The sequence below is a fragment of the Octodon degus genome, unplaced genomic scaffold (genome assembly GCF_000260255.1).
Source record: "Octodon degus isolate 3935 unplaced genomic scaffold, OctDeg1.0 scaffold00007, whole genome shotgun sequence".
Lineage (NCBI taxonomy): Eukaryota > Metazoa > Chordata > Mammalia > Rodentia > Octodontidae > Octodon > Octodon degus.
The window spans coordinates 23,631,120-23,651,666 of record NW_004524583.1 but is presented as its reverse complement, the minus strand read 5'-3'; the positions used below and the strand labels follow the sequence as shown (position 1 = coordinate 23,651,666).

At 38.4% G+C, this 20,547-nt stretch overlaps 1 protein-coding gene across 1 annotated transcript in view; it reads left to right on the top strand.

Moving 5' to 3' along the window:
• The window catches only part of LOC101592728 (leucine-rich repeat-containing protein 9), a 120,796-nt gene that overhangs the window by 44,189 nt on the left and 56,060 nt on the right, over positions 1–20,547 (top strand). Inside the window, 7 exon segments of the mRNA XM_023701646.1 lie at positions 2,637–2,813; positions 3,221–3,338; positions 6,254–6,386; positions 8,427–8,549; positions 9,701–9,816; positions 11,305–11,517; positions 14,566–14,685. Of these exon segments, the coding sequence (XP_023557414.1) occupies positions 2,637–2,813; positions 3,221–3,338; positions 6,254–6,386; positions 8,427–8,549; positions 9,701–9,816; positions 11,305–11,517; positions 14,566–14,685 (1,000 nt within the window).

The window sequence follows — 20,547 nt, the reverse complement described above, 5'->3', positions numbered from 1 at the left end:
TTGCCACAGCACCTCTTGCAGTGCCTGCACGTAGTGGGCACACAGTGGCCTTTAATCAGGACAGATTCCTAAACGGTCTCTCATACGAACCTTGCTGATGTGCTTCCTGTTGGAAACACTGCTAAAAACAAAACCAAATGAAAACCTTTAGGCGCTGTCTGCTTCCTTCCAAATTACACTTAGACCCTTTGCCTGCCAGGGAGATTTCTGTGCCTCTGAACTCTCATTCTGTTTTAGAACGTTTTACAGTCAACTGAACCACGTACCTCCCTGTTCCCAGGGTACAGGTGACACATACCCCCTGGGTGGTTTTGCTTGTTCTGCTGTCGTCACTCAGAAGAAGGTTGTGTCTTCATCCTCGCTCTATCATTGCTCAGCTGCTGCAAGAGCGGAGAGAGCTCTCTCATGGAGCTATTCGTAGCCGGACTAGAAGCTCAGTATTATCCATTCATCAATTCCAATTCATGAGGACACTCCGGCCCTAGTAAGATGTCCACTAAATAACAAAAGCTTTATCTAGAATGCCAGTGGTGTGAATCCCTATCAGAGTGAAGGAAGTCTGATATGGACAGCTTCCATGGCTCCAAGACTAGTTATTTAGATAAGGTGTGGCTCAGTTGGATCTAGACAATGGTCCCTGGGTAGGCTCAGCAGATTTCCCACTGCAGATGGCAATGTGGGTTTTTGTGAGATCTTTGAGCTGGTTAGCAGGTAGCATGCTGGACTGTAGCCCTGCTCCATTCAATTCTGTCTCCTCTAGCGGCTGTCAGGTCCTGCGGGGTTAGTTTCCCTTGAGCCGCTTAGAAGCTCCGGTGCTGAGCTCGGTGGAAGCTCACTCTGGTCCACACTCACACTCACGTTCAGGTTCAGGCCCTGCTAGATTTTGAATTAGGGGAAATGCGAGCCATATTCACTTACATGTATCTCTTTCTTTCTTTCTTTCTTTCTTTCTTTCTTCTTTCTTTCTTTCTTTCTTTCTTTCTTTCTTTCTTTCTTTCTTTTTTTTTTTGTGGTACCAGGGATTAAAGTCAGTCTTTTTTTTGTGCTTACCAGGCAAGCACTTATTCCACTGAGCTATAGCCCCAGTCCCATGTACCACTTTCTTCTCAAATGTTCTATTTTGAAAATCTCAGTCTACATTCTCTAGAGTGTAATTTTAGGAGGATGGCCACACGAGGGCAGCAGAAAGTCAGCGTCTGCTGGCTCTGGACCCCCTTACCCCTCTCTTCTCAGATCAAACATCTTTTGTGACATCTTCTCCAAGTCCTGTCTTTTAAATGACAATTTTAGGAAATATAACTTTTCCAAAACAGAAAAAAATCTACTTGGAAAAGCACTGTGATTTTGCTCTTTTTTTTTCAGAATTTTTATTTGGCTGAATTGAAGACAGCTAAATTTTTATATGTGCTTCTATAATTTATTATGATATGATATTTATTTTGATACTTCAAATCCTGACCAGTGGAGGTTCAAATTTTTCAAAGTTGATTCCATTTTGGAATCTGAAACCACATCTGTGAACTTTGTATTCTTTGAGATTAATTTCTAAAAGATTAATTTCTAAAAGTATTTCATGTGTAACCGTACATGTTTTGGTCCTTTGAAAAAATATTGATTCACTCAGCTGTTACACAGATCTTTCCATAGTTGCCGTATTTAGAAACTATTTTGTGATCTACCTGGTCCTCCTGGATCACTGAGAGCAGAGACATGGTCTCTTTCACTTCTGAGTCCCTCGGTAGGGAGCTATCACAGTAGTCAGCTGAGAGTTGATGATTGCCTGAGCTAGGATGACAGTGGTGCTGGTAGATGTGATCGTATGCAGGATGTAGTTAGACCAGAGTGTGTGGGAGCGCTGCATAGGCACGCAGAGGAATCAGGTGTTAGCAGGCAACAGAGAAGGTGGTTATGTCTGTGGGCTTCGTTTTGTTTTGATTTTTAAAAATCTCTGTGCTTTTAACATAGGATGCAAGTTAGATGTTGCACCATAGAATACTATTACAGAAAGTCCTCAGGTGAATCCTGCAGTGCAGTTCTGGTCAATAGAGGTGTTGCTTGCACAGATAGACATATCAAGTATGTAGTTAGATCTCCCGGCCTGCGTACATACAGGTACTGTGGCTCGAGACAAAGGCTAGAAGCAAAATGGTATAATTTATAAGAGTATATATAAAACCAGGGACCAGATGAAGTTACCCGGGGAGAGTGTTTGTGACAAGAAGGTAGCCAAACGCTGCTCCCTGGGGAAACCCAAACGGGAAGTCTGTCACCCAAGAACCCATCGAGAAAGCCACGAGGAGCCACCAACCAGGAGGAAGACAGGAATGTACAGTTTCACTGAAGCCAGTGAAGGGAATTAGTTCAAGAATAGAGAATTGGTCAAACGATCTAGCTTTTAGTCAGAAAAAAATAGAGAGTAGTTTAGAAAGAACCTCTTTTCCCTATTTAAAAATTTAGCATCTTTTATAGATTAAGTATACATGGTATGAGCTAAAGCAGAGCTGCTACATGACTGTGTATCTTCAGCCAAAAACACAAACTTTGAGCAATAATTTTTAGCATATGTAACTTTGTACTCTTAAACATTTTAAGGAAAATCTGTTATTTTCTTTATGTATGCTTTGTATTCCACATAGGTATAATTCCTGTTATGAATTAATTCTGTCACGTTTCTGTACATGGGACTTCAGAACCTATGGCATTACCGGAATAAAAGTAAAACGTGTCATTAAAGTTAACAACCGTATTCTGAGACTAAAATTTGAAGAAAAATTTCAGAAGTTTTTAGGTGATGAAGATACGCATGATCCAGAGTAAGAAACTGAATTCTATAAAGAACGATTTTATGAAAATCTGGATTTATTTTATTTTAAAAGGTCTATTTTGAAAGTTAATAGTACTGAGACTACACCCTAGAGAGGTGATCTCATTATTTATCTGCCTTGGTACTTTCTACAGTGGGGGTGGATGGTAAAGGTTTTAAAAATGAGGGAACATCCAGTAGAAACAGAAATGTCAGGTCCGGGGAGATAGCTCAGTAGAATAAGCGCTTGCCTGGCAAACACAAGGGTCTGAGTTCAATCCCCGGTTCCGCCAAAAAAAAAAAAAAAAAAAAAAAAAGGAAACAGAAATGCCCTCAGGGGTATATAATTAATTTATCTGTAACTAAGCTCTTGTAAAATCAGTTCTCAGTGTTCTTTCTTTTGTCCCAATGATTAAGGAGCTATCGCAAGATGCTGGACTGCCTTTTTTATGTTTTTGACCCTGAAATTACAGTGAAGAAAAAGCATCTGCTCCAGATACTTGAGAAAGGGTTCAAGGAGAGCGAAGCAAGCAAGGTAGCATAAAGCGTCGCTTAGAATAAGGCTTTCGTTCGATTCCGGGAACCAGGAGCCCTCATGGATAAGGGGGGCGAGGAAGGGGCTGACGCCTTCTGTTCTCTCCAGCCACCAGTACTGTGCCAAATGCTTTAGCTCCCATGCCGTCTGCGAGACAGACTTTCTCCTTTGATTCTGCTAGAGCTGCCAGAGTTGCTGTGTCCAATAGGATGACCACATGTGACTGGCCCAAGCGCCTGTTTAAAATACACACCCGGATTGTAAAGCTTAGTACGAAAGAAGCACTCTAGCTTCTTATACTGGCTACATGTTGAAATAATATTTCATACATCTGCTGAATTAAATAAAATATATTATTAAAAGCTACCAAAAAAGTTCTTGCAACAGTGCCTGCTACATAGAAAAGTTTTGGTATGATATTTTACCACAGTTGTCTGAGATAGTGAACAACCATGATAAAATTTTACTTAATTTTCTTCTCAGAAAGAGAACTTTCCTTCCATTTCTTTGCTTTATATAATATGCGTCATTTCAAGAGCAATTATAACTGGCATAAATTCAAGAACAAAACTGACACTTGGGGAGCCTACAGCACGACCTGACGAAAGTTCAGCAGGGTTTCACGAAGTTCCATCCCATCCTTGGGTGGTGGGTTACAGAGAGCAGGTTTATAGAGAGCAGTGGGCTACTGGAGCGTCCTGCAAACTGTCAAGCATTGGTCTATTAAGTGGCAGTCCCTTGAGAGTTACAGCTGTAGCCCCTGGATGGCTGGCCTGCAGCCGGCTGTGGGTCCTACTCTGCTAGCCCTTCAGGGCAGCACTGGGCCTAGGGAAAGGTTCTCGGTGAAATCAGGTGAGCAGACGGCAGATGCGCATAACATGTTTCTGTAACCTTTGTATGCTTTCCTCCTCTTAAAAGATGACTTTTTGATTTCTTATTATTTTAATTACATCCAGTTTTTGAGGCCTAGTCATGGTCTTGTCACCTCTTCACTTTCCTAATCTCTTCAGTTTAAGAGGATATCTTTTTTTTTTTTTTTTAACACATCTTGTGATGCTTTTATTTTTAAGTCTTAGGGAGAGCTCCTGCTTTCCCTCTGTCACTTGAAGACCGAGGTCATGGCGTACCTTCCCAGTGCCGTGCGGAGAGGTTGTAGTTTATACTGATGATCATTGCCAATCTGAGACGTGCATACGTGGTCGCATAAGCCACTTGTTCTTTTGCTCGTTTGCTCTGAGCCACATTCCAACTTCTCTTGTGTGTGTTTTTGATGCAAGGGGCCCAGGCTAGACTCAGACTAGTGGCCCTCGTCCCAGACCTTCCCTGTCTCATCACTGATTTTTATACCTTTTTTTTTTTTTTTTTTTTTTTTGCGGAACCCGGGATTGAACTCTGGCCCTTCCGCTTGCCAGGGAAGCGCTTATTCCACTGAGCCATCTCCCGGCCCCCCTCATCACTGATTTTTAAGAACTCTTCAGATAGCATATTTCAATAAGAAAAAAATATAATCGCTTCTCAGCCTTTTGGCTAAGATCAAGTGAAGAAAAAAATATAGTTAGCATTTCAGAAAAGTTATCATTTTAAGTAAAGTGGCTATTAATATAAAACAAGTGATAAATTTAAAACTAATCATGACAAAGACCTACAATCTGTATGTAAGTCATGACTGTTAATTCCTGTTTCTGCTCTTGGAAAGATCATGTAGTCTCTGAGCTCCCATTTTCTGCCTAAAAATAGAGATTCTTTTATGCTGACTTTAGAGCTGCTAGCCTGGCAGGTAATGCGGATATTACTGATGTAACCCTTTTGAGAAATAAAGCTGCTAGTCACAATGCAAAATGGAATTTTCATGCCTCGCCACAGTAATAAATAACGTGTTTCCGGAAAACAAGGTAGATGATTAGACCAAAACATCATAAATAAGAACTTTCACTGATGTTTGGGTTTAACAAGATTGCTAGTGGAGTGCACCCCAAAAGCTAATGCCCATGCCCCATGGTGTGGTCAGAAGACATTGGCTGTTTTTGCAGGAGCAGATTTTGTTCTAGATCACTTTATTTTTATAATTTTTAAGTTAATTTTAATGAGAAAGAAATAGCAATGAGACAGTTTCAAAACAGGTTAGTAGGACAGTTACAATTATTAATACACTGCATATTGTTGTCTTTGTAGTGGTTATTCAGAGTACAAGATGCAGACATGATCTCTTGTCTAAACAATATTAATACAAATCTCATTGAACTAAGAAAGTAGCATAAGGGCCTGAGTTCAATCCCCAGTTCCGCAAAAAAAAAAAAAAAAAAATTCTATCCTTACTATTTTGTATATACATATATTTTTTTTCACCGCAAAATGGTCTTTCATTTATTTCCCCCTTTTTTGTTTTGTCAGAGATAGGTGTTCCATTGCAGTTAGAGAGAAGCTGTATTTGGTGAATATCGTATTGTCTCCCTAGTGTAAGAACTCAAAAGAAGAAATTAAAATTGAAAGTTATAACACAATTAAATAGAAAGTGAGAACTTAAGGATTAAACAATGAAGAGGGAGAAAGTAGAAAAGTTAGGGACTGTGGCTGGGGCAAAACCATACATTTATATAAACAAGATGGTTAAGTCAATGATCCTAAGAATCTCCATCAGGTTTTTGAAAATAGCAGTTAATAGGTAGAATTCTCACCCTAACCAACTCTAGATCACTTTTTTATGAACTTATTATCAGATGAATTTAAAATACTGCAATGGCCTTGCAGAGCAGAGTCATGCCTGGGGGAAGCTACTTCTCCTCAGGGAGTCTGAGCCACACACCTCTTTGTGAGACACGTGCATAAAATCATAAGCCAGCCACACCGGCTTTGTATTGAAACCAAAGGATTGTTCATTCTGTTAAAAAAAATACTCCTATGTGTATTCTTTGCAGCTGCCTCTCGGGAGAGAAGCTATTATTCTTGTGAACAGCCTAAGTATGTGTGAGTGTCCACGGATTGAGTTTCTACAGCAAAAACACGAGAGTGAGAAGAAAAGCTCTCTGGATCAGGAGCTCTTCAGACATGGTAATACAAGTAGACAGTGTTTTTGAATTTTTGTCTTCTAATTTATTTATTTTCATATCATTTTTGATACTTGGTTTTACCAATCCAGGAGGTTTCCATCAAACCATTTTATTTCATATGTATTAGTGGAATAATGTGTATTTATTAAATTTATTTTAAAATGTAATAATCAATATAGCTACATTATGAGCAAATAGTTATGTGTATCATTCTGTATCAGTATTAACAAAAATACTCATCTATCATTCAGACATTTAATATAACTTACATACGTTTTCCACAGCCTCCTTGTGTTTATTGTGTTAAAAAATAAGTGCAGGGCCAGGAAGATAGGTTGGCACTCTAACTGCCTGCTTGACAAGTGCAAAGACCCGGGTTTGATCCCTGGTGCTGCGTGCAGTGCCAGCCTCATGCTAAGCTGGCTGTTGAAATCTGGTGTGGTAGCACATGGCTGTAATCCCAGCACTGGGGAGACTGAGACAGGAGGATCACTATGAGACCAAGCTACACAGTGAGACCCTGTACCAAATAAATAAATACATAAATTTTAATAAACAAACAAGTGCAACATATAGATGTATTGGAACGTGAGCACACATGTATATGTTACACACACACCAAACTTATAGGAAGGAAAAAGTACAAGGTCCATATATGTGATAATCCCATAAAGCACTCTAAGTTGTGGAACTTTTTTAATCTTGAATAATCACAGTATAGAGTAAGAAAACCTAGTTATAATTTAAAATCAGCTAGAGATGAACTGTGAAGTCTGCAGATCACTTTATAACTTGCTTCATAGAAGATAAATTTTTAATGTATACATATGTAGCTTATATAATAATATATGATGTAGCTACATATGTAGCTTATATAATAGTATACAATATATACACATATAACACATATATTATATAATATATATTAATATATATATATATAATAAGTATGGGAAGCAATTGGCAGGACTCTCTGAGAGAGCTTACCCACAAATTGAGGAAAGATGAGCTCACCCTGCCCTCTCTTTTCTCCTCTTCCACTGTTATGATCTGGTAGGTGCTAGAGATACAGTCCAAACGCTAATCCATTGCTTCTTTAAAGGGCTTAAAATATTAGTAGTTGCATGAATGAATGTACTTATGAAGCTTTGGTGCATAGTACCCAAGAATGTCCAATGAGAGGCGTAGATCAGATCGGAGGTGGACACCTGTGCTTGGCTCCCACCTTGCACCTGCTGTCCCAGTGTCAGAAGTTAGTTACTGAATTCTGTAAGAATGATGTTTTCTGTTCCAGACTTAGATCTGCTGAGATGCTTCGTGTCAACCCAAAGTGTGTGTGTGTGTGTGTGTGTGTGTGTGTGTGTTGTGCTTCATTAGTAATGAGCAAATTATACATGATTATTGAATTAAGGATGCCTCACTCGAAAAAGCCATTTGCTACTTTAAAAAAATAAATTCTTCTCCATTTCCATTTTAAGAAATACTTCATGCTGTTCTATTAGAACCTTATGAGATACATTTTTCAAAGACAATTATGTTCTTCCAATTTGTTTTGTATCTAACACATTGTAAAAACAATCTTTTGACTTTTATATGTAGTGATTAGAAATGATTTTCCCCATTATTGATTCTTGGGAATCTTTAATACTTAGTTGGATCTCAAGGATCAACTAATCTAAAGGAGATTTTAATGCTCATGTATCTTAAGCTATATAAATTTTAGTTAACAACAAAAACCACTAACTTTAGAACTTAAGAGAAACGTGGCTGAATTATTGTGTTCTTTCCTCTTTTTAATGTAAAGCTTGGCTCGATGCAATCCCAGGGCTCTTCTTTCATAGCTTTTTCATTTGTTTGCTGAGCGCCTCCTCCCAGGAGGTGGAGTGAGGGGTGTGGCTGGGCACCCTCGGGTGGCAAGCAGCACAGCCTGGTCTCTGCCTTTACAGAATGTAAGTCAAGTCTTGGCCAATAGAGAAGTTTACAGTAGAAAGCTATTAAAGTGACTAATTGTTAAATATCCTCTCTTTTTTTTCATATTTAGGCATCCTCCTTATTACCAAGGTTTTTATTGGCCAAAGTGTTCAAGCTCATGAACAGGAATCTATCAATCAAGCCAACTATCCCACAGTTAATTCAGTGTTCGTGCCTCAGAAATATTTACGAAGTATGCTCATCATAAAAGAAATATAATTCAATCTCTCTGAGTGGAAAACAGCTGTAATTAATACAGCAGTTTACGGCTTATTGTATATAGTTTAACCTCTACCTACCAGTTTGTAAACTTTTGTACAAAGTCTGTTTCTGGTTACTAATAATTTTTCTATTACCTATCTGAACTTGTTTTGTGAGTGCGTGTGTACATACACACACACACACACACACACACACACACACACACGTAATCATCCCTCAGGCTCTTTGGGGAATCGGTACCAGGGCCACTCATCTTCAGATCCCTGAACCCACAGATGTTCAAGTCCTTTACATAAAATGGGACAGTGCTTGTGCGCAACCCGCACTATCGTCCCAAATAGTCTCTGTGTCACTTATAATTCCTCACACAAGGTGAACCCTAAATAGCCATTATAATGTATTATTTAGAGAATAATAAAGTCTCTATCTGTTCATTGCGAACTTTCTTTTCAATACTTTCATTCTGTGCTTGGTTGAATCCGTGATTCAGGTCCTGTGGGTACAGTGGACTGGTTCTGCACATGAGCACATGTGACATAAGAATTAAAGAATCTCAATTCTTAACAAAAGTTTTAGGGCAATATATTCCCCCAAAATATGTGGCTTGGGCCAGCTAAATAGTTCAGCAGATTAAAGTGCCTGCAAGTAGGCACAGGGGCCAGGGTTTCAATCCCTGAGCCTGCTGTGCGGGACCCACCCCCAGGGCCTACTGAGATTGCAACTGAGACAGGGCATGGTGGCCCACACCTGTAATCCCAGCTCTTGGGAGGCTGTACACAGGCGGATCACTATGAGTCCAGTCTAGTAGTGAGACCCTGAACACCCTGTAAACCCTTCCCTAAATTTTTTTTTTTAAAAAGTGACCATTTACTCAGCACAACATGAAAAAATATGAAAAGGCAAAGAATATGAACGAGGTTGGCTCCTGCGAGCCTGTGCGGAGAAAGGTTGACGGGAGCCGCTAACGCAACCAAGAAGCTTCAGGGTGGGGAGACTTTTTTAAAGCCCTCACTCATCATTGGGGACGATTGAGAGTGCCTTGCTGTACATTGTGTGTGAGAGTTAAAAGGCATAATATATTGCTAGATTTGAGTGTTTCACTTGTTTTTGTTTTTATACTAGGTTCTGTTGCGGGACAAAGAAGTTGTGATTGTGGTTTCCGGCAGTGCAAGTGGTTCGTCTTCGATCATGACCTTGTTTTGCCAGAATACGTCGTCGAATTTGAGTACATTACAGTGGTATGAATTGTTCTATATATTTAGAAGGAATTCCTTAAATAGGCAGAGTAGTCATCTGAACCTGTTAATGTTACGTCAAATTTACATCATGAGTACATGTATATATTGTATGTGCGTGGCTGAGTGCACAGGTGTGTGTACGTGTAGTCCTGTGGATATGTGTAGCTGGCTAAAGACTTAATTTTCTAAATAAGTCATTGTAATACCTAAATATTTGTGTTTTGCGGATACACTGTAGATGTAGCACATGCTGCAGCTTCACTGGAAATGTCCCACTCTGTGTTCAAGGCAACCCGTAAGGGTGAAAGCTGCCTTCTCTTTGAGCCGACACCGCTCCCCTCCCCCAGGCACTGCCTCTGCACGGCCCTGTGGGTTTGCTTTCAGTCCCTCTTCTGTGCATTTGTGTTTATAACAACCCGCACCCTTGTATCTAGTCAAGTCATCTCCAAGTCTTCTGGGTTTTTGGTTTGTTTGTTGCTTTTAACGATGTATTTGGAGGGCTGGGCAAATAGCTCAGCGAATTAAAGCGCCTGCAAGCAGACTCGGGCCAGGGGTTTGATCCCGGGGCCTGCTGTGTGAGCCCCGCCCCCGGGGTGCACTGAGAGGGCAATTGAGACTGGGCATGGGGCGCGTGCCTGTAATCCCAGCTCTTGGGAGGCTGGAAACAGGCAGATCACTACGAGTCCAATCTAGTAGTGAGACCCTGAACACCCTGTAGATCCTTCCCTACAAAACAGGGGAGAAAAATGTGTTTGGGACATATTTCAGGGCTGAGTACATATGACTGAATGTGTTCTTCTGTTGATTGCTACACGCTGGCTTCCAGGTTGCTATCATGACCTGCTGCCACCTGGTTTCTCAGCATTTATTAAGTATCTTTGTATTAATGATTGTTTTTATTTTAACCTTGAAGGGTTTAAACTATTTTCTATAGCAGCTTTTTAAAAAATTATAGATGCCTTATTCTCCTAGGTCTTAAAGGCTTACTGGTGCACTATTATGGATAGTTGGAGCCCCTTCCGTGTGCTCTTAGAGTTTCTGCTCACTCCTGCACAATTCTTACTGTGATTTGGTAGTTTTCTAAGGAGCACAGCACCGCCCCTCTCTGAACACCAGTTTTTAAAATCTGCTCTTCTGGGTGGCTTTCTCCTGCATGGGTTTTGGTTAGAGGCTACATTTTTTTTTCTCTTCAATGTGAATTTCATCCCTTCTGATTTATGCCTCAGGATGTCTAGTCTTTTGTTGGTTCTTCCTAGTCCTTTTTATTGAACATTTTAAAATTCTTTTGCCAGTTTTAAGGAACTCTTAGTTAATAGTTAATCGTTAATCCCTCATCTAACTGTAGATTCCTAAATGACTCGGGCCCTCGTAGGTGTCACTGTGCCATGTAGCTCAAACTTGCTATTTCACCTTTTCTACCCAGCTTGCTCATTCTCCAAAATGATAACTGCAACAACCATATTTTGTACATTTTAAATAAATGTCCAGGTCAAGGCCCACTCTTTGTTTTCTACATTCAACAACATCATCGTAGAAGAAAGCAAAAACTATTCCGAAGGATCAATATTATCCCAGGATTTGAAACTTGATGATGAAGTCATGAAAATGGAGCCAAGGACTAAGCCTCGGCCGAAACTTCTCAGCTTGGATGATAAGACAATACTTGCCCTTGCCAGGACTAATGTCTACACGCATATTGTGGTGAGTACTCGTGAGGAGTGAAATTTGGAGACAAGAACCTGGAATTTGAGATTAGACTGCAGCGCATAAGGCCTGAAGCTCCCAAGCCACCTGCTGCTGATGCCAGGGGTCGTGCTTTCTAGTCTAAAAGTACCCGGCAGTGCCCGCCTAGACCAGTGGTCTCCAACAGTGCATTGAGAATCTACGTACAATTTTAAGTTTTGTAGTGGAAAGGTGAAATTAATTTCAGCGATATATTTAATTTAAGCCAGGTATCTACAATATGTCCTTTTTCACGTAATTAATATGCAAATCTGTTACTGCGATCGTTTCCGATTAAGTCTGAACTCTAGAGTATATTTTACATTTAGCACATCTCAGTTCAGCCTACCTACATTTCAAATAATGAATGTCCTTTTGAGGTGCCTCTCCAATTAGCAAGTAATTTATCTGAGGAATAAGCTGTCTTTATAGGATTAAGGTGATGGTATGCACATTTCTAATTAGTTTCTAGGGTTAACACACCCAATCCTGGCATACAGTCAAAACTGAGACACAGATAAATTACTTTATCTGGAAGGAACGCAATTGCCTTTATCTGAAGAGATATTTTTCCACTGCCATGTTTGTGGACTATTGTGTAAGGCAAATCTTTCTCAAGTGATTGTATACAGACAAAAGAGAGCGAAACCATTTAAAAAAATAAGTGGAATCAATAGTCTTCCCTGGTCTTGAAATGATTCCCTTTCTGGAGATGTGTGGGATGGATTTGATGAAACTTTCTCATCATTATTCATCAAATCTTTTAAGGTAGGATGTAAAGAGGAGGTTTTAGTGTATACCTTATCCAGACTTCTCTGTAACTTAACAATGTAATCATTATAAGTAGAAGAACTTTTCATAATATGATGACAGTGTTAGTTTATTTATCACAATCGTACAGAATAGTGACTATAAGACCAATGTTCTGGCCAGCAGTATGGAGAAATTATTTTGTACTATAATGTCAATATCTAATATATGAGTGATATATTTTTGATAATAAAGTTTCAGTGATGAAATTTTTTTAAAGAATGCATTGTAGGGCTGGTGAGATGGCTCAGTGGTCTAAAGCACCTATTTAGAACAAGTTTAGCAAAGCACGGGGACCGCAGTTCAATCCCCCAGCACCACATGCCAGCCAGCCCCGCCCCCTGGTGGGCTGAGCTGGCCACATACACACACACACACACACACACACACACACACACACACACATAAATAAATAAATAAAATAAAATTTAAAAAAAAAGAATGCATTGTGGTTAGATTGAGCTTCCATAGTATGTATTCCTGTAGGTGTAAAAGGATTAAACGAAAATTTAATTCAACACCAGAAAATAGTTGCTGAATAGTTTCCTACACTATCGATGGATATAGTCTTTTGATTATTTTTGGTTTATAAAGTAAGAAGAGAAGAGAGCTCGGCTTGCTAATTTACTCACTTGCTATGGCTGCAGCCAACTTTGCGTGAGCTCGACTGGCATCCGTAACGCATGAGTGGAGCGGCCTCTTCATCATAAGGTGGCCTGTGCTTCTTAAAAGCCAGCAAATTTTCTGTAGCGTCTGCTCTAGCAAGAACACTAGGCCTTGCATCAAGACTGTGTGGCTGTTGTAACCTTTGCATTCTTTCCCTCCTGCCACTGCTATAGAGCAATTACAGGCACGTTTCCTGTGCTTTATCTTTCCCACTAGGTTGAATTTGATGAGGCTTTCCATAAAAATAAATCATAAAAACAAAAGCCCCACAGTACATAACATAGAATTCTATATTCTTTCATGGCATAACTAAATGGTAAAAATTTGGGTCATCAGCTATAAATATGGTTTTTTATTTAATTTATAATGAAGTCACTATGTCTTGGGCAATGAAGTAAGTATTAGGGTTTCATTATTTTCCCTACCTCAGCAGCAGTGGAGTGGAGGAGATTTGTTAACAAGTGTAGGAACCTTAGCGTTGCTGGGAGTGCTTCACCGCGGTGAGTTTTGAATCAAATATTGAAGCATTTGAGAAATTTGGTTGCTTCTGTCTTTTAGATAGTGAAACACTCCACCTATGGGTACATGATTGTGAAAGATACTGGTGTCTTTGAGTGAGTAGGATATAGATTATGACCACTGAAGGTCAAGATACAGGTTGGAATTAAAGGAAGACATAGGAAGCTGAGGCTGGATGAGAAGGTTGTAGCCACATTAGGATGGGCTTTGGAAGTTGTATTCAAAGTATAGAGCCCCCTCATTAAGGAATAGACTGCTTTAGAGATCAAAACTTTGGTAGCTAGTGGATGGATTTAACTAAATTCTGACATTTGGAAATTAGAAAATTACTGTATTGTGGTAATACAGGGGAGATATATTATCTGTACTAACAGAGCAGTAGTGATGATGAAGTGTAACAGGTGGCTTGAGAAACACTTCTGTAATCAAGTTTATGTGGAAAAGAGGTGGTTAATAATATGTCAAGTTAGATCTCAAAACCCTTAACTGAGAAAAAATATAGGCCACCAAGGAGGCATATAAAGATGAATACTTCAATTGTAGATATGTTAAATGTAAAGTGTGTGTAGAGACTTATTATGGGTGATATTCGTATGTGACTTGTAAGATCACTAGTTTTCATAATGTGCCCCTTCTTCACACTGATTTTAGTTGCTATTAAGAATTTTTTTGTTTTTCCCTTTGAAGACGTCAGTAATAAGCACAGTAGAAGATGATGTTGGTAAGTGAAGATGACTGAGAACAGACACCTGGTTGTATTATGATAATCCCTACTTGCTGAAAGTACTGTAGTCAGTTGTGTTAATACATTTTCTTGGAGACATTGTTTTTTCCTACACTGTCAATGAATATAGTCTTCACATTGTACCACTCACAGCTATTTGAAGGCAGAAAACGTGTAAGCATCAAGAATTCCCCTAAACAGAAAATATTGGTGCAAGTAATTGTTCTAAACATGTTAGATAGTCACACTTAGATAAGACATAGAATGTAATTGTATATATATATATATATTTTTTTTTTCCACTTCAGAGTCTTAATCTACATGGCAACAGCTTGAGTAAACTGCGAGATCTCTCCAAATTAACAGGACTTCGGAAACTGAGCATCAGCTTTAATGAACTGACTTGCTTAGATGATGTATACTACTTGGTAAGAAGTGTAGTTGGGAATCTAAAATAAGCCAAACTCCTGAAAGCAAAGAATGAAACGATAGCTCCATTGCCTAGGAGCTGAAGGAAAGGAAGGCCTGTTGACTAAAAGATATAAAATCTTAGTTATAAGGTTATAAGGTGAACTAGTGCTAACACCTAATGCACAACGTGCATGTGGTGATGGTTGTGTTAATTAGATTACAGTAGTCATTACACAGTGTGTACCAAATCACATTGCATAACTTGAATGTGGTCAAATTTCATATGCCAAGTTTAATATTTTTTTAATCCTTGGGAGACAAAAACAACCATAAAACTAAAAGATAAGTTGGAATAGGTATTATTTTAAAGAAAACTCTTTTGAAAGGACAGTTTGGGGCTTTTGGAAAATATTTAAGTAAATTGAAATAATGAATAAATTACCTTTATAATTATGACTTCATATATACCAAATGCATAATAATGCAGCCCAGGGGCTGGGGAGATGGCTCAGTAGAATAAGCGCTTGCCTGGCAAGCGCAAGGGTCTGAGTTCAGTCCCCGGTTCCGAAAAAAAAAAAATAATAATAATAATGCAGCCCAAATAAGAAAGCATATACACACTATATTTCATTATTCTTCTAAAATAAGTCTTTTCATTTGCAAATCAAAAATATACCTGTGTTCATATCAGATCTCTAGCTATATTAAATATGTTAAAATAACTTCTCAGATTTAGTTGTAAAGTGTCCTTTCCTAAGTGCTATTTCCATTTTTCTGTTCTTTCCCACTATTCTTTTATTCCTTCTGTGAGCTATTGTTTCTTCTTCATTTTCTGTATTACCATGTTATTATTTATTATTTATGTATGTATTTTATTTTTTTGTGGCCGGCTCAGCCCACCCTGGGGGCGGGGCTGGCGTAGCACCCACCACGGTCCCTGCGGCTGCCTAAGCTTGCCTCCGCGGGCACTTTAGACCACTGAGCTATCTCGCCTATACTACGAGTTTACATCTAACATGACCTCTTCTCCCCATCTGCTTGTTATCCAGGTTTTCATTTCTCTGTCTCTTGTACTTTCTGTCACATGCACAGATTTTGCTTAACATCAGTGTGCATGCCATAGGCTTGGATCTTGTCTGACTTATGTTTTCTTGTTATATATCCTGTAACAAAAATACTTATATATATGGTTCTAGAACTTCAACCCAGCATCCCATGTTTATGCAGGTTCCAGGTCAGTCATGTACCTTTTCAGAATATTTTATTCTCAGTTCTTATTTATTCGCTACTTCTTTGCAACCGTATAAAAGCTTTTCACTGATTCTTGACCATTGTGGTGAGAACTGTTACCTTATTTACTACCCTTAAGTTTGAGTGTTAAACCCCTCCTTTCTTTCTCTTGTTATACCTAACCCCTTAAGTACATAGAATTCCTGTATTCAGCATGCAGTTGAATAAAAAATAAGTGTGGAAGGGCGATAGTTTAATCTAGGTCCCAGCACTGTAGATTATTGGCATTTTTATTTACATTTTTAATGACTTGTTAACCGTTCTAAAAGATATGACAGTCGTTAAAAGTTTGCTTAGGCACAAATTCAAAGAGTAAACATTTAAGTCATATACTGTACTTGGATAGAGGCTGGAATCAGTTCTTGTTTCACACATGGTTTTGTTTTCCAGTAATAAAATGTTGCTTTCACCGTCACAGCTTCACAGTCTCCTTGAGGGAAGAATTTCACCTGCTCATTTTACAGATAAGGGAGCTGGGCACATTTTATGTCCAGGTGGAATTCTTGAATTTTAAGATCAGCAACGGTGGCAAGACGTGGACTGTCAATGAATAGTCAGGTATCTGTTATAGGTCTCTAAAAATGACTATTCAGATTTTGTAGGTAGCCAGAGAGAGAAGATACTCCACACGGATATTTATGTGTAATCTTGGATCATTATGACAAAATAAAACAAATACAGAGAACTAAAAACAACAAATGTATGACTTTGAACATCAGCAAGAGGAAAACGTGCTGGGAACCAGCATCCAGGTCAAGAAATAGAATTCGCTGCCTGGGGGGAAGATCTCCTCGTCTGAATCCTTTGCCTTCATCTCTCCATAAAAAATCACTACACTGAGCTCTGTAGTAATCCTCTCCCTGCATTTGCCCAACTAGTTGTGTCACCCAAGCGCACATCCCAGCACAGCTGTCTGCCTTTGCCATTCAAAAACAGTACTGTCTTTCTGCTTTCTTCTCTGTCAGTTATTCTGTTTGTTGCATCTTACCGTTATTTCAGAGGTTGTGCATGTGCACTGTATAAAAATAGAAATATAATCTAACAGCAAAACGTATGCTCACTACTCACGAATCACCTTTGTACTGTGCCTTTTACATCTCTTTCCATTTAAAGATTTTCTTTCCACCTTGTTTCGTTCCAAATGACATGTAAGTGCTTGGGCTTTCTGCCCCAGAGTTTTCCACAGCCTTGGCCCTTCTGGTTTGCCTGATACAATCATATATGCCTTTTGAAAGACTATATTCATTAATTTCTTGGAAATTACAAAATGCTATTATTCCTATTCAGTCATTTCTTGTTCTTTTGAATACTTTTACAAAAGCACGTGTTTCCTTATCTATTGTTTTATTACCCAGTAGTAGCTTTCTTATAGAAATTATAGAATAAATATTTCATTATTTACCAATTTTCAAGGTAAGAAATTGGTTCCCTACTATTTCTTAAAGGCACACAGTTCCTTGATATTGTTTCCACATGTCCTTTCTAGGATCTATAATGGGACATATTCCAGACAATCAAAGTATTTAGAATTTTAGTATATGTGCCGCCAAAGCGAGCACCAATGAAAATGTTTAGAGACCCATCACCATAAGGACTGGTGATGAGCATCAAACACACAGTTACAAATGAAACAATGCCTCCTGCAATCACAACAGCAAGACAGCCAGATATTATGGGCCTCCTACAGTCTTGTCTTGTCAAACAGAAGTCTTGCTGAAGAAGTGGAATTGGGTCTAGTCCAAACTAGACATCCACTTGCCAGTCTGCAGAATAGCATGGAAAGAAGGATACCAGGTTTTGTCCTAACTGAACAGATCTGCAGGTCCAGTGACTATGTGCTGTGGGCCTAGTGCTTATCCATGGCTCATCTCCACCAGTTCCTTGTAGGGCTTACAGAGTCCATTGAATGCAGTGGGCTTTTCATCCTTAGCGTTTTAGTTTTATGTATCTGCTCTGTTGTTTTTATATAGGGGATCAGAGAAATTGAACCTATATGGTCACTGTCTCTATATTGTCCAATAAGAATTGGCATTGGACATGTATTTAATATTATGTCTATCCCAAAATAATAAAAAGAATTCTGTCTTAATTGAATCACTCATTTGGAATTCCCATCTTTCCCTGGGGATATCTCATTTTTTGTAACATTGCCCTTAAGTATGTGTCTGATATGGACAGTTTCTGTGCTCTTTGTACTTTTTATGCAAATGACTTAGTTTGGTTATTCCACATAGGAAGACAAAAATGTATTAATGCTGCAGGGTTCCTCATCTTGTCCTTGTGTTATGTCCACCCGACCTAAGACTTGGTTTATATGACGAAGGACTGGGCTTTAGAAGTAGTGGAAAACTAAAGCGATATACGGTAGTGTTCTTATAGAACATTTTAGCATTGTAAACAAGGTATATGCTACACTGCATATGTAGCATTCATTTGCCTCAAATAACAGTATCAGAAAAATAAAGTGTCTTTCTTTTTTTTTTTTTTGGCAGAACTGGGGATTGAACTCAGGCCCTTGCATTTGCCAGGCAAGCACTTATTCTACTGAGCCATCTCCCCAGCCCTGAAAAGTTTCTAAAAGAAAGGCATAAGAACATTCTTTTTCCTCTGGAAACAGCTCCATTCCACTTGGAGTTGACCAGAGGCTAACAACTGTGTATGGCTAACAGCACCCTCACTTTAGATTACACCTCTAATGCTTTATAGAACAGTATTTCTCCGTGTTTTATTTTATTAAATGAGAACTCCATTGTTAAGGTATTTCTCACTTCTAGAGATAACCCATTTATATTTAGAGAATGAATTAGTATTTCTGAGAAAGTTTAAATATGTTATTGTGGGTCTTAAACTTCACAAGTTGAACTGGACTATAATTTAAGGCAGATTTTTAAACTGATGCACAAAAGTATCAGAACAGAAAAACCTGACTTCAAAACTGAAAATGCCATCTATGAAAATTTACCAAGTTCCTGAGGATGCAAAAAGGAGGTGCCCACCCTCCTTTTTGCCAGTTATCTTTTCATGGTTTTGTCGTCCTCAAATGCCAGTCTGCACCGAGGGCCACTCATGGCAACAGAGTTCCACCAAGCAGCCATGCAGACCAGGAAGAGAAGGACCTTGAGTAAAGCTTTACCAAAAAAAGAATTGATGTTATTTAAAAGACTTAGTTAAGCTTATGTCTTTCATACTTTACTGGGAAGCAGCCTTTTGTTGAAGAAATGACAACTATTCAAAGCTTTTGTTTTGGTTTACTTATCTACACTTGCTTATAAGAATAGAAATCAGTTGCTCAGTTTGGCTTACAGATTTTTTTGAGGATCTGATGATTTGTGAATTCATCTCTTGAAAACTGAACCACCATAAGTATTATTCCAGCAATACAAACTGTGAGTGATAAAGGAATGCTAATTCTATGGTGAGCTTGAGTGTTGTTTTAATTAAGCTAAGAAGAAATCTCATTTATTTTTAATATATTATAATAGTTTTCCTTTTAAAAGCTGCATTGCAAAAGTAACTTCTTATAGTTCTCTTTGTCTTTTTATTGTTCTGGATCTGAATTAATTACATTTTAAAAACAAATTTTATGTGCAATAAATACAGCAATCTAAAGTCATAGAAATTTCTTACAAACAAGCAAGACACGTAATATAACAAATAATGAAAGACAAGACATATAGCAAGCAAAACAATTTCAAATAACTAATGGAAATACATGGAAAGATGTTCAGCTTCACTAGTAATAAACAAGATAAATCAAAATCAAGCAGGTAGACCCCTGAGTATACAAGGAAATGAGTGTTCTCATTTTCTACTGTTAGAAGAAAATATTTTGCAAATGTCCTTGAAAGCTATGTAAAAAAAAAAAGTTATGTAGAAGTATTTTTAAAACTCTTCCCAATACAAAAATCTTTACTCAGGTGTGATGACACACACCTGTAATCCCAGCTCTCAGGAGACCAAAACAAAAGGACTGCTGCACTTCAAGGCCAGCCTCGGGTATGTAACGAGTTCAAAATAAGCCTCCACCACACAGCAAGATCTTGTCTCAAAAAAAAAAACCCAGAAACTTCCAGTACTAGCATTCTCATTTCTAAATACCTTTTCTGTAAAAATGTCTAAATTGCCATAGAAGTATCATTCTCATTGGTGTTTTCTGGAGTGTCACTAACAATTAGAAATAGGAAGTTCCCACATAAGATGCTTAAATAATTATAATAATCCACAAATTCTATTATTATGCAGTCATAAAAACTGATTTTTTTAAAAGAGAGAAAACAGGAATGAGAATGGCACTTCTATAGCAATTCAGAAATTTTTATGGAAAAGGTATTTAGAAATGAGAATTCAAGTACTGGGAATTTCTGTGTTTTTGGGGGGTTTTTTTGAGACAAGGTCTCACTATGTGGTAGAGGCTTATTTTGAACTCACTGCATACTTACTTTGAACTCACTTGGTTTGTTTTAATTCTAATATTTCTTTGTTGATTTTTTTGTCTCACTTACCTATCCATTTGTGAGAATGGGATGTTAAGGTTCTGCACCACAACTGCTAGTGTTTATTTGGTTTTTCACGTCCGTTAATATTTGTTT